The 15,440-nt window shown below is 42.5% G+C and overlaps 1 protein-coding gene across 44 annotated transcripts in view; it reads left to right on the forward strand.

Moving 5' to 3' along the window:
* Positions 1-15,440, forward strand: part of ablim1b (actin binding LIM protein 1b) — a 90,474-nt gene that overhangs the window by 31,543 nt on the left and 43,491 nt on the right. For all 44 annotated transcript variants that reach the window (XM_056268902.1, XM_056268914.1, XM_056268904.1 and 41 more), the window contains exon 2: positions 8,409-8,543. In XM_056268902.1, the coding sequence (XP_056124877.1) occupies positions 8,409-8,543 (135 nt within the window). The remainder of the gene's footprint in view (positions 1-8,408; positions 8,544-15,440) is intronic.

Consider the following 15,440-nt stretch of genomic DNA (forward strand, 5'->3'; position numbering starts at 1 on the left):
AAAAAATCACTTTATATTCTGTCACACTGCATTCAATGGCAAAAAGGCATTTTATAAATGTCAGTCAATTTGTTTTGTGTCAGTGTGTCCCAACATTTGGTTGGATGAATTTCATGTTCTTTGGAAATAGCCTGAAATTATCCCTTGGCTATTATATCTAAGGGTACATTACATCAGTCACTGATCTCAGACTGTACAGATATGCATATCACATTTGCATAAAGTTATCTGTCCTTTGCTTGCATGGTAAGTTAGCCTTTTGTATTGGTGAGCATGCCACAGAGAATTTATAACTTTAATCCTTAATAATAATAATATCCAATAATATTGAACTAATTGCAATCATTGTGCAGTGACACTTTCTAAGGCATACACTACCTTTCAAAAGTTTGGGGTCAGTAAGATTAAAAAACAAAACAAAAAAAACTTGTTTAGCAAGGACGTATTCAATTGATCAAAAGTGACAGTAAAGACATTTTTTAATGTTACAAAATATTTCTATTTCAAATAAATGTTGTTCTTTTGAACATTCTAATCATTAAAGTATTCTTAAAAAATATATATATCATGATTTCCACAAAAATATGAAGTTTTGTTTTCAACTGTGAAGTTTCTCGAGCACCAAATCAGCATTATTAGAATGATTTATGAAGGATCATGTGACACTGGACTGGAGTAATGATGCTGAAAATGCATCTTTGCATCGCAGAAATAAATTACTCTTTGAAATAAATTAAAATAGAAAACAGTTCTTTAATAATAAAAATATTATTAAATAATATTTCACAAAATTACTGTTTTTACTGATCAAATAAATGCAGTCTTGTTGAACATAAGAGACATAGAAGAGAACATAAGAATTAAGAAACCATCTCACAAACCTAAACTTTTGAACAGAAGTGAATTTGGTTTTATACACTTCAATAGAGACAATATTCATCAGGTGCTGGCAACACTGTTCCGTTTCTTGCCTGTCCTCTTGGCCACAGACCCTGTTTGTGAGGCTGGACGTAGGCCAGCAATGTGAGGGCCGGCGTGACGATGACTGGAGGGGAGCCAGATGCTCATCACAATACAAATATTCCTCACAATAATTTTGTATTAGATTGATATTATGAGTATTTCACCTTGAATGCATTACCTGTGGCCAATAGCAATCGCCTGTGTCTAAAACAAGCTCGCTTTAGTTTCCAACCCTGACATATGCGGATTGACCGGTAGTTTGTGCTTGGCCAAAGCACAGAAGGTCATCAGGATTCAGCGTATTGAGTTGAGAGGTGAGCTAATACTGCGATTAGTACAGGGGTTGTCGTAAGGTTAAACTCAAAAGTACTAAAAGTAGAGGTGAAACAATCTCTCAGATGAAAAGAGGTTTAGCCCTTTATAGTCTGACTTGAGGAGGAATGTATCAGTTTGTGAAGTTTGAAAATGGCTGCTGGAGGCAGTGGTGAGGAGTAAAACATTGACTCACACGATTCACACACAAACACACACACTCATTCTGAGTCAGAACGAACTCACTTTTGCCTCAGGACTGAATAACCCTCTCCAGTTACACAGCCTGTAATAATTCAGTGTTTAACTCTACTTAACACCATCATAAGCTTTCTAAATGTGTTCATATGTATCTGTGTGCATTAATGGACAGATAGTGTACATTAAATCATTGTGGGTCAGTGTTGTCATTAGTTTTTGCACAGTTCTAGAGCTGGGTGGTTTGACAGATTATACCATGTCAGACTGTGGTAAAAATATCTGCCGCCATGTCATAACTTACTGTATTAATATAATATTCATTTGATGTGTAGATATCTGCTATTGTACAATGACTTTGAATGTGGCTTATCCAATCACACACCAATCAGAATTAAGAATCAGAACTGTCTGTTTTTGATAATATTAGTTTTACTGTTTTGATTATTACATAATTTGAAGCTGTTTATTGGATAGACACCACTGTTACCATAAGTTTGGGTTTAGTAAGATTAACAATAATAATAATAGTACTTTTATTCAGCAAGGACACGTTAACTTGATCAAAAGTGACAGTAAAGACTTTTACATTGTTATAAACGCTGTTCTTTAGAACTCTCTATTCATCAAAGAATCCTGACTGCTTCCACAAAAATATTAACTGCATCAGCACTGTTGAACTGTATCCAACATAATAATAAGAGATATTTCTTGAGCACTAAAATCAAGTTATAATGATTTCTGAAGGGTCACGTGACACTAAAGACTGGAATAATGATTGCTGAAAATTCAGCGTTGTCACCACAGGAATAAATTACATTTAAAAATGTAAAAAAATAAATAAAAATAAAATTATTGGATATTTACTTGTGCATTCAGATTACATTTGTGGTCAAGTTCATCTTTTTAAAACGCTAATCATGTTGTAACAGTAAATGTAATCTTTAACAAATCTAAAAATGAATATCATTTTTTCTTACTGTACAATGTACAGTAATGTTGTGATGTCGAGGTGTACTTATAGCATGCCATGAGGGTAATATAAAATTTTGTATCTGATCCATAAAAAACGAGGCAATCACATTTCTGTGTACTGTGTTTCATATATATATATATATATATATATATATATTGCATGCAACAGTTTATGCAAGGATGGTTTTGTGGACAATTTACATATTAATAAGTCACATGTTTCATGAATGAGGCTCAACGTGTGTGTGTGTGTTTCAGGAAGCCTCAGTGTTTAGCTGTGCTGTTCTTCACCACCTGCCTACATTCCCTTACATCTGCGTGGAGCGTGACAGAGTAGTGCTAGCAGACTCTGCCTTTGGCTGAATGCAGAATACACATACTGTAGCAGAGTCCAAATGTGCCTTTTGTGTGTCTGCTTAATATAGCTACAGTGTAAGCTGTTGTATTAGTTACAGCATATGTTAGGAAACTCTCCTAGTTTAGTCCATCTGCATGATTGAAACAAGACAGTACATTGTTGGCTTGGCGTTGTCTGTTGACATTGGGGTTCCACCGTATAAGCTCCCGGTGTTATAATGTTGCCGCCCTGGTAGAGCTGGTTACTATAGCAACAGCTGTCTCGGGTTGGGGGGGCTAGTTTAAGACAAAATCCTGTGCTTCAGTTTCGAGGGCCGGTAGGAACATTCTTGAGCACAAAACCCTGGCAGAATCTTGTCGTTACTGATTAGTTGCTTGCTCACCAACTCGTCCAGACAAAGGGGAAATTTTTGTCATGCATGGCAACTTCAGCAGAGAAATAATAAGGGACGCCATCCATTTCTTTACTTTATACCACATATCAGGGCTCCTTACTGTGATTAAAATGACCACAAATGTGACAGAAATAACGTCTAGTTGGTCAGTAATGTTTTGTGTGCGTTTTTTATTATCTCAAAGGTCACTCTTCCGGCAGAACTAGACTCGTATATGGGCGTGACCGGAAGCCAGTGATTATAGTTTATAAAGTTATAGATATGGATATTTTTCTTACAAAAACACATCACTTCGCTTCAGAAGACCTTTTATTAATCCCATGGAGCTGTCTGGATTACTTTTATGATGGATGGATGCGCTTTATCGGGCTTCAAAGTCTCAATTACTATTCACTCCCAGTATAAAGCTTTGAAGAGCCAGGATATTTTTTTTAATATAACTCCGATTGTGTTTGGCTGTAAGAAGAAAGTCATATACACCTATGCTTGAGGGTGAGAAAATTATAGGATAATTTTCATTTTTGGGTGAACTAACCCTTAAAGTCTAGTGTGACTGCGGCTTACAGGGGCCGGCACACTACACTTTTCATTCCACTGATATTAAAATGCATGCGAATGCGGGAGACCAGAAACTCAAACTCATGCGAAGAAGTTTTGGATTTCTGTGTCACAAAGTTCAAGTTTGGTGAATGACCTCTTAGCTGAATTTAAAGTATGTAAACTTGTGGAAAAGATTGTATATTTTTACAGTTTGTATGTTTGTATTTGTTTTTGAATAGACTCAGCAGAGAGTGACGTCACATCACGTCCATAGAATATTTTGTGTGTTCAAAGTCTAGTGTGGCCGCGGCTTTAGAGTGTGCAGCTGTGTTTTTTGCGCAAACCACATGCAAGCCTTGATGTCAGATTCATGATCAAATTACTCTTAGGAATGCTACTTTTTAACGTAAGTTCGCTTGTGATTTAACTTTTCTGTTATGTCTGATTCAAAATGAGCCGGGAACCATTATGTTTGCAAGATTTAAATAATTATAGTGACCAACTGGTTGTTTATGATATCTATATAAAAGTACTTGGGAATAATAAAATAAAAATCATAATAGAATAGTTTGCACCTGGTGTAGCCTGTGGAGACACTTTTGCGTGGCAATATTATGTAACCTTATGGCCTGATAAGGAGTGGCGAGTGACGGTGGGAGGGAGATTCTTTCCTGTTAATCTTGCACAAGCCTTTCAAGTGGCCAGCGATTAGATTGGAGAGGTATGCGTTAACTCTCCAATAGGGCAAGAGAGACATAAAGTGGAGAGGTGTCATTCTAGAGAGAGAGGAGAGAGTACGGGCTCCTGTGATTTTTAAGAGTAGTAGTAAATGTCTAAAGGAGCAAGGAATAGCGTGAGTAAGAGGAAAGATTCATAGTCACGCTAATGAGAAACCACTCTGAACGGTTCAGAGATCTTTTCGTTCAAATTAACTTCAGCTTCTGAGTGCCGCCAGGTTTAGAACAGCAGCTTTGAGTGGACAACATCTTGGCCTGATGAACAAATATCACATAGTGACGCTGTGAAACAGCACATAAACAAAGAGATTCTGAAGAAAACCAATTGAAGCATTGTGAGTCTTAGCACACAGCTCACTCATTTCTGACTGTGTGTGTGACGTCTGCTCTCCTTCAGGGCATGTAATTATCAAGATTATAAACAACTAAAGAGTGTACTTTTAATGTCTGTTTAGTGTTTATGTTTTAAAGGAATAGTGCACCCCAAAATTTACGATTTAAAATGATTTTGGGTGAATTATTGTTTTTGCGGTTGTTTCTGCAGGCTAACATGTCAAAAGTTAGTCAACAGCGAAGCACAAATGACTCATGACCTTCATTATGCAACTGTTCCGACTCTAATTGACACTTGTGATGAGCAGTACAGAAATGTAAACAACATGACTCGTGCGAGAGAGTGTGAGCACCTCTCCGTGTGGCTGTGATAACCACTGTGTGGCAGTCAGCTTGTCCTACAGATCCCTCAAAAAAACCTCCAAACACCTACTAACACTCCTCTCACACCCACTCAGTGTGTGATAGCACCCGGAATGCGGACATTGGCCCGTTGAAACACTTTCTAGCCAGTTGCAAGCATTATGAAATGCTGCCTAGTTGAGATTCAGCCTCATGTTTATTAGATTGTGCATCTACATGCATATGTATTGCTTTTTAATGAAAGTCAACTAGGGCTTGGAACAGTGCAGCCAATTATCAAAACAATTAAGGTTTCAGTTTTTTATAACAGTGCCATTTGCTTTGTCAAATGTAGTTAGACATAACAAACTGTTTAAACTGTTGCAATTGAAATAATGATTTCATTATTATACTCTTAGAGGTTATCAAAATGCTTCAGAATATCTTCTTTTGTGTTCTGCAGAAGAAAGAAAGTCATACCGGTTTGAAACGACATGAGAGTGATTATATGATGACAGAGTTTTAATTTTTGGATGAACTATACCGTAATATTCTAAACAATTATAGCTTTTTATTTTTTTCCACTTTTATGTCAGTCAGTCAAGGCTTCTTGCACTGATAACTACATGTAATTTAGTTCCCTTTTGAGGGAACTCCATGCTGCGTTGTGATTGTGTCTGAACCAGGTTTGCAACTATTTCAGTCCTGGTCAATGAGGTGTGGAGGTCCTAGATTAAGCCGTTCTCCTCTTGCGTCTATAGCCCCACGATTCCTATAGGATCATGGCTATGGGACGATGCCCAGGGTTGAAGAGACCCTGGCATGCTATCTCTCCTCGGAGGATGCACTGTCCCTCAAGGCCCTTACCCTGCTCACCAAGCCCTATAGAACAACATCATCTTTGGTGGGAAGGGCTTATATGGCAGCGGGTCAGGTGGGTACATGCCTGCTCACTATACTCTAGGCATACCAGGCTGACCTGCTTAGGGACCTGGATAAAGACGAGGGTGTCGGGCCCAACGTGAATAAAGAGCTGCAACTTTTCGGGGATTAAAGAGAAAGATAAATTGTTTCTCCTGGATGCTTCCCTGTCTCATCCTGCCCTAGAGAGTTAAGAGTGTGTAAATGATCACACTTATAATTAGCTATACTTTTTTTCAGGTGTGCTAGAATATAATATAGTTTACAGGGAATGGAATAAAAGAGGTAGGTTATTGTCACATAAATATAAGTGGTATTGCACATATTTATCATTGCACAGTGGCGAGAATATTTAATTGTTCATGAGATAGATTGATGGGGGAAGAAACTTTTCTTTTGCCTGGCTGTTCTGGTGCTCAGTGCTCTGTAGCGCCGGCCAGACAGCAACAGTTCAAAAAGAACGTGACTTGGATGTGAGGGGTCCAGACTCCAGAGTGATTTTCTGAGCCCTTCTCCTCACTCTGGATGTATACAGTTATTGGAGGGTGAGCAGGGGAGCACCAATAATCCTCTCAGCAGTCCGAACCGTCCTTTGTAGTCTTTTGATGTCTGAGTTTGTAGCTGAGCCAAACCAGACGGTTATGGAAGTGCAGAGGACAGACTTAATGACTGCAGAGTAGAACTGCATCAGCAGCACCTGTGGCAGGTTGAACTTCTTCAACTGGAGAAGTACAACCTCTGCTAGGCCCTTTTTGCAATAGAGCAAATATGTTTGTCCCACTTCAGGTCCTGAGAGATGATGGTGTCCAGGTTGTTATGACTGCACCAGACAGCCCGCTCTTCAACCTCCTACCTATATGCAGACTCGTCACCATTGTGTATGAGGCCAATGATGGTAGTGTCATCTTCAAACTTCAGAAGTTTGACAGAAGGATCTTTGGCAGTGCAGTCATTCTTGTACAGGGAGACGAGCAGTTCAGAGAGCACACATGCCTGGGGGGTGTGCAGGTGTTGGATGAGAATTTCCCCATTCTCACTAATGGTTGCCTATTTGTCAGAAAGCTGGTGATCCACTGACAAATAGAGCTAGGGACAGAGATCTGGGTTAACTTAGCCTGGAAGAGTGCTGGGATGATGTTGTTGAAGTCCGAGGTCCACAAACAGGATCCTCGCATAAGTCCCTGGTTTGTCCAGATGTTGCAGGATATAATGCAGTCCCATGTTGACTGCATCATCCACTGACCTGTATGCTCAATAAGCAAATTGCAGGGGGTCCTGTAATGTCCTTCAGGTAGGCCAACACCAATCTTTCAAATTAATTCATGACCTCAGATGTGAGAGTGACAGGTCTGTAGTCATTTAGTCCAGTGATTTTTTTTTTTTGGTTGTGGGGATGATGGTGGAGCATTTGAAGCAGGAAGGGACTTTGCACAGCTCCAGCGATCTGCTGAAGAAGTGCGAGAAGATGAAGGCCAGCTGGACAGGACAGATTTTTAGACAGGCTGGTGAGACACCATCTGGGACTGGTGCTATTTGCATTTATAATGTATTTATCATTGTTCATGCATTAACTAATGTTAACAAATTCTAAGATTAGCATTAGCATTTACAGATTTGTTGAATGTTTATGTGAATCCATCACTGGCCAGTTTTCAGTCATGATCAAATTACTAGTTATTTTTTTAGTAAAGTTGTAGGTTGTACCATCTTGTTGTTTGTTTTTAAAGCTCTTAATAATCATGCTCCATTTTATATTATCGATCTTCTTACTCCTCTGCCACCATCCAGATTAAGATCTGCAGACAAGGCTCTATTATCAGTTCCCCGCTCCCGTTTAAAAACTAAGGGAGACAGAGCTTTCTCAGTTGCCGCCCCCCGTCTATGGAATAAATTGCCTCTGGACATCCGCCTTGCACCTTCCATTTGTACTTTTAAATCAAAATTGAAAACATATCTCTATCGCCTGGCGTTTGATACTTGATATCCAGTTTCATTGTTTTGTTTTCATTGTTTTGTTTCTGTTTGGTTTTATGCTTCTGTGTTTTTATTTATTTATTTTTCATTACTTTGTTCAGCACTTTGGATAGCTTCGCTATGGTTAAATGTGCTTTATAAATAAAATTTACTTACTTACTTACTTGTACCAGGTTTTATTGTCTTTTAGTTAGCTTTTCACCAGTTGTTTATATACAGAACTTGCTAACGTCGGTTGTGATTTTATTGTTTTGGGTTTGAAACTCATTATATGACATAATACTATCCTCTTTATCAGCATAGGCTGCTTCATATAAAAGGGAGGTCTTATGCTAACCTATGTCTCTGTGTTCCTTAACAGTGGCCCATCCTCAGGAACCGCACCATCCACCAGGAAAACTGGTTATCCAGTGCTATAAGTGTGGGGAGCCATGCAAGGGAGAGGTTCTCCGGGTGCAATCCAAGCACTTCCATATAAAATGTTTCACATGCAAAGGTAAGATTTGAAAATAATGTGAAATCTTTTGTTGGCTCATTTCTCAAGTCAAGAATGACAGATAAGTATAGTAGCATCAAATTCCTTTTAGCTGGAGTGTTATTAAGGAAAGTAATGTAATTACATTTAGACATTGCTTCATCCCAGTCAAAAATGTGACCAAAGGATAGATGAACAAAGCTGGCTCTGATAAGGCAGATGGCTGTGGGGTTGAATGAAGAGGAACTCAGAACTTTATTACCCGATGAATGAAACCAAAGTTAGTCCAAAGCTGTATCGCTACCACGGTAATTTGATTAAATGGGCCTCTCACTCTTTATCCAGTCTTCTATGGTCCTCTTTGTTTATACCTGCTTTACTGACATCATTTGGCAGGAATGATGGAAAATCTGTGACTGAACTTCTTGGTGAGTCCTAGGCAGACGGTGTTGGCGAGATTTGTCACACTGTTTTTTTGGTCTGTTGTGGTTGAAGTTCTGACCTTATTTATTTAGTTCAGTTGTGTTTAGTTCTCTGTCTAAAAGCTTATTTTCATTCTTCGCGCTCTATATGGATTGACCCTCAGGTCGTATAACAGAATGTGAGGTTTATGTGGTGGCGTGTTGCCAGTCTCAAAGAGCAGACAACTCATTTCCTCCTGGAAACCACACAGAGAGCTCAATCACTCAATATGCCTTTGCTCACGTGGAAGACAGCACTCAATGTGCCAAAGAAAAAACGGTCAGTTTCTGCATTCCTGATTAATGTGCAGCACTTCAATATGTTTAACTACTATGTTGATAGATAACTGTCTTCAGCTGTTTGAATGTCATTGCCATGGCAACCATAATATCAGGTGTCTGTGTCTGGCTGTAAAAAACGTTGTATGAGGGGTCTTGACAGTAATTGTCAGTGCATCCATTAGCTCCTGTTCCCAGCTTTGAAAAGCCCTCTAAAGCTGAGGTCTCTCCAGATTTTCTTCTTTAATCTCACCTGAGCAATTCACTCCACCTGTAGCTCCGCATTAGTCACTAATCGTAGACGCCGCATTAGTCTCCTAAAACAAGGGCTGTGTCCGAAATCGCCCCCTATACCCTTAAATAGGGCACTATTTGAAGGGACAGACATTTGTTGTTGTGTCCGAACCATAGTGGGCATCATCGAGTGCACTCATTCAATCCCATAATGCACCGTAATAACGGGTATAAAACTGATGTACACTCAACAGCTAGAGAATTCCCATAATATAATGTGACAGTCGCGCTGAATGAATTCACTCACTCGTTTTCATTCACTCTTTCTAGTAGACTATATTAATGGAGTAATGTAGGGAATAGTGAATGAGGGTATAGTGGGCGATTTCGAATGCAGCTGAGGTCAGTCTTTCTTTCTTTTTCAATTACTCTAAATTAGCTTTTAAGGATAAGTTAGCTTTTATTGTAAGAACAAATCAGTGATTTAGACAGAATAATCTCTCAGTCTTTTACATTCTCTCGAGTACCTTGTGAGTTCAGCGCCACAGTAAAATATGATGGGCGTATGAGCAGAGACTTACATCATTACTATAGCAACCAAAGTAGAGACATTGGATATTGGTGACCCTGTCTGAACAAACAGTTCAGATTTCCTCACTTGCAAAATGACAGTGCAGACATTAAATCCTGAAGATTGGATTTTAAAAAAATCAGATTTGTATGCATTTTCTATTCAAGTATATAAAACATCACAAGAATTAATTTAAAAGCACAGATGGAATAAAAAAGGTGCCCAGTGTTAGTTCACACCAACATCTGTCACATGGTATTTCACTTGTATGGTATTATTTGAAGTACAATGGGAGGTCTAAAATCTGTGATTGAAAATATGGGATTCAGAATCTCATTTTAAACCTAATTTTTTAGATAGAAAAGTTTAGCATTTTGGACTTGGATAAATGTAAACAAAGACACTTGTGTAAAATGAATAAGAAATTAGATTCTGCACTATTTTTAGGTCACTAATCAAATAATCAAATTGGTGATACAAATCAGGTGACTCTTTGCTTGTGCAGTCAGATGTTCTTGCTTTTAAACTCAAGATTCTCAAATCATGCTGGAGAATACGATCATCCGATTTACACATACTTGTGGAGTTCAAGCAGCTCGAGTGCTGCTGCCATTGAAGCAAAAGATGGACAAACTAAATACATTCTGAAATTCCTGTTGATTGTTTTATTCAACTTTTCACTCAAACTGATGCTAATACAGTAGACTAATTTGCCATACCAGTAAATGTTTGTTCAGTAAAATGCAAAAAAAGAAACATTTTCACAAATGGTCTCAGACTTTGTGGCACCACTGTACATTTTGAGTACCATGTATTTCCATACTGTAATTCATTACCATTATACATACTCAAAGTGTCATCACGTCATTTTTAAGTTTTCCTAAATGGATAATGAGTTGTATTAATCCCTAATCTTCCCTAGATTGTCAAATATAGAACAAGACTTTAACACATTTACAGTAATGTTTCATTTGTTAACAGTAGTTAACTACATTAGTTCACATGAACTAAGAATGAACAATACTTCTACAGAATTTATTAATGTTAATCTCATCATGTCCTACATTTTTAAGATTCAATGTCAATATTAGCTAATGCACTGTGAGCTAACATGAACAAAGGTTAATAAATGCTGAAAAATATACTTCTCATTGTTAGATTATGTCAGTTAATAGATTAACAGTAATACTTTAGTCTTTACTAGCAATGTAGTTCTTGAAAACAGAAGAGGGCAGCACGAGGGCTCAGGTTAAGCAGGCCAGTGACTTGTTGTCCACTTACAAGGAATCCATAATCTAATGGATCTCCTGTCTTTCTAGTGAATCAGTTCCATTCCTAGAAAGCAGGATTCAGACTGTTGCATAAAGTTAGTTTCCCTGTGGATACCTGGCAGGAGTGCTTCTGCTGGGGTGACCTGCCAAAACCTGAACTCTGACAAGAGAAGATGCAGTGGCTTTACAGCTCGGTTGTAAGCTAATGAGCCGTGCTTTGCTCTATTAGTTTCATTTGTTCACTTTAAGCAGGCTCACTTAAACATTACAGTGAGCATGTGCAGTCAACATATACTGCTCCGCCCCCCTCCCTTTCTCTACGGTGATCACTTTATATTCCTGTCCATGTCTCACACCGTCTTTCTGCACATTCTCCCTCCCTCTCCGTCTCTCGCTCTGTGTGTGAATGCTGTGTCAGTCAGAGAGCCTGTGTGTGCTATTTCAGGCATAGTCTCCAGGAGCTGTTAAAGCGCTGCAATGCTGGAAATAGCTCTGCTGATCCCCATTGGGAGGATAAGACGGCAGAGGAGGGGTCCACACACACCTCTTTAGAGACCGCCAGTCTGTCTGTGAACATGTGTGCTTGTGTGTGTGCCAGTCACTCTGCAGCTGTGGGTTTGCATTAATGAGGAGTGGCAGACGCCCCTCAGGGGTCAAGGGTTACATGCCTAAACATGTCATTTCAGGATGTCATTCTCACAGCCAAGAAGATGATGTCAGTGGCTGACCTCAACGCAACAGATTTGATTTATGCATTTGAGCATTTTATTTATACGCTTTGATGAAGTTACTGCTGTTTTTATTGCTCTCGGTTTATGAGTTTTTCTCAGTGAGAAGCAGATCATGTGAAATTGTTCCTATTGAATTGGAGGAAAGTGAATCACTAATTCCGTGGATGCTGTTAAAGAAATGTTCTGGAGTAAGCAGAATTTAAAGTCTAATGCTAAAGGGAATTTTTAGATTCATCAATAAAAGTCTAAGTCTAAGAGTGATCAAATATCACACTATTTTAAATATAATTTTTTTCTATCGTATTTGTAGTATTTAAAGAAAAAGATGCAATTTTGTTGTTATTTTTTGTCAAGAATGATACTGTAACTATATTAGCGTTTACACCAGAGGACTATCATTCTGCTTTTTCTGAACGCTTGCTACAGTTTGACATCTGCCGCTTTAAATGCTTGAGTTCTTTAAAGCAAGATGGATTCTGATTGGCTGTCAGTGTTTTTATCATTAATCTGCTGGGGGAAATTTTTTTTTTGAAAGTGATTCCAATGATAACGCTTCTCTGTGTTATTATAGTTGTGGTGTGGACTCTGCTATTCTTTTATATTTAGAACACTTTTTAGAACTAGATCTTTATTGTTATAGTTATTAGTGTGAATATGTCACGATACAAAAGGGGAAAGAGAACTCAAATGCAGCATAAGGATTTATTTCACAAAAGAAAACAAAACACAAAGCAAAACCCACAAGGGGGAAAAACATAATCGAAGAAACATGAACAGAATACTCAAAACAAACACCAACTAAACACGCAGACCAAACCAGGAAACATCTGACAATGAACCGACAAAGACTGCAACCAAGAGGAGACTTAAAAAGGGAACAAATCAAGAGGGGACAGGTGGAACAACTCAAACACTAATCAGATAACAAGGGGGAGGGATCAACAATCAAAACAGCACATGGCACAACATAACAAACACCCATGTGCAACACAAGACAGGACAGGCATGTGACATAACCCCCTCCCTACGGAGCGGCTACCAGACGCTCCATCAGGCTAGGGCGGGGCAGGAAGGAAACATCAGGGTGGAACGGAAGGGACTGATTGGAGGGACTGAAGGGATAGACCAGGGCGGGACGGGAGGGAAAGACCAGGGCGGGACAGGAACATCGGGCGGCCAGGGCGGCGAAGAGCCCTCGGGCGGCCAGGGCGGCGAAGAGCCCTCGGGCGGCCAGGGCGGCGAAGAGCCCTCGGGCGGCCAGGGCGGCGAAGAGCCCTCGGGCGGCCAGGGCGGCGAAGAGCCCTCGGGCGGCCAGGGCGGCGAAGAGCCCTCGGGCGGCCAGGGCGGCGAAGAGCCCTCGGGCGGCCAGGGCGGCGAAGAGCCCTCGGGCGGCCAGGGCGGCGAAGAGCCCTCGGGCGGCCAGGGCGGCGAAGAGCCCTCGGGCGGCCAGGGCGGAGCAGACCCCTCGGGCGGCCAGGGCGGAGCAGACCCCTCGGGCGGCCAGGGCGGTGACGACTCCTCGGGCGGCCAGGGCGGAGCAGACCCCTCGGGCGGCCAGGGCGGTGCAGACCCCTCGGGCGGCCAGGGCGGTGCAGACCCCTCGGGCGGCCAGGGCGGTGCAGACCCCTCGGGCGGCCAGGGCGGTGCAGACCCCTCGGGCGGCCAGGGCGGTGCAGACCCCTCGGGCGGCCAGGGGGGAGCAGACACCGGCTCGGGAACAGACACCGGCTCGGGAACAGACACCGGCTCGGGAACAGACACTAGAACAAAAACAGTCACAAAGACAGACACAAACACAGACACAAAAACTGGGTCCGGAACCGACATGACCTCCGGCTCAGGAACAGGCACTGGCTCTGCCTCCGGCTCAGGAACAGGCACTGGCTCTGCCTCCGGCTCAGGAACAGGCACTGGCTCTGGCTCTGCCTCCGGCTCAGGAACAGGCACTGGCTCTGCCTCCGGCTCAGGAACAGGCACTGGCTCTGCCTCCGGCTCAGGAACAGGCACTGGCTCTGCCTCCGGCTCAGGAACAGGCACTGGCTCTGCCTCCGGCTCAGGAACAGGCACTGGCTCTGCCTCCGGCTCAGGAACAGGCACTGGCTCTGCCTCCGGCTCAGGAACAGGCACTGGCTCTGCCTCCGGCTCAGGAACAGGCACTGGCTCTGCCTCAGGCTCAGGAACAGGCACTGGCTCTGCCTCCGGCTCAGGAACAGGCACTGGCTCTGCCTCCGGCTCAGGAACAGGCACTGGCTCTGCCTCCGGCTCAGGAACAGGCACTGGCTCTGCCTCCGGCTCAGGAACAGGCACTAGGTTCAGCTCCGAAACACCGGACACCGGCTTCTTCAATATCCAAGCCAGCCGCTCCAGATAGTCCTGGCTCAGGGAGGCAGATGGGACGTGGACAGTCTCTCGCTGGGCAGACGGGACGTGGACAGTCACTCGCTGGGCAGACGGGACGTGGACAGTCTCTCGCTGGGCAGACGGGACGTGGACAGTCTCTCGCTGGGCAGACGGGACGTGGACAGTCTCTCGCTGGGCAGACGGGACGTGGACAGTCTCTCGCTGGGCAGACGGGACGTGGACAGTCTCTCGCTGGGCAGACGGGACGTGGACAGTCTCTCGCTGGGCAGACGGGACGTGGACAGTCTCTCGCTGGGCAGACGGGACGTGGACAGTCTCTCGCTGGGCAGACGGGACGTGGACAGTCTCTCGCTGGGCAGACGGGACGTGGACAGTCTCTCGCTGGGCAGACGGGACGTGGACAGTCTCTCGCTGGGCAGACGGGACGTGGACAGTCTCTCGCTGGGCAGACGGGACGTGGACAGTCTCTCGCTGGGCAGACGGGACGTGGACAGTCTCTCGCTGGGCAGACGGGACGTGGACAGTCTCTCGCTGGGCAGACGGGACGTGGACAGTCTCTCGCTGGGCAGACGAGAAGTGAACGGTCTCTGGATTGGCCTCCAGGAGAATGGCGGGCTGCTGAGGACCGGCTTTCGGGCACTCAGGGAGGTTGGAGATCTTTCCCCTACTCCGCCGTCTCTGATGGCGACGTGCCGATTTGGTGCTGGATGAGATGGTCGGTTCATTCTGTCACGATACAAAAGGGGAAAGAGAACTCAAATGCAGCATAAGGATTTATTTCACAAAAGAAAACAAAACACAAAGCAAAACCCACAAGGGGGAAAAACATAATCGAAGAAACATGAACAGAATACTCAAAACAAACACCAACTAAACACGCAGACCAAACCAGGAAACATCTGACAATGAACCGACAAAGACTGCAACCAAGAGGAGACTTAAAAAGGGAACAAATCAAGAGGGGACAGGTGGAACAACTCAAACACTAATCAGATAACAAGGGGGAGGGA

This window comes from Rhinichthys klamathensis, unplaced genomic scaffold, assembly GCF_029890125.1.
Source record: "Rhinichthys klamathensis goyatoka isolate OS25496 unplaced genomic scaffold, OSU_Roscu_1.1 h1tg000277l_1, whole genome shotgun sequence".
Taxonomy (NCBI): domain Eukaryota; kingdom Metazoa; phylum Chordata; class Actinopteri; order Cypriniformes; family Leuciscidae; genus Rhinichthys; species Rhinichthys klamathensis.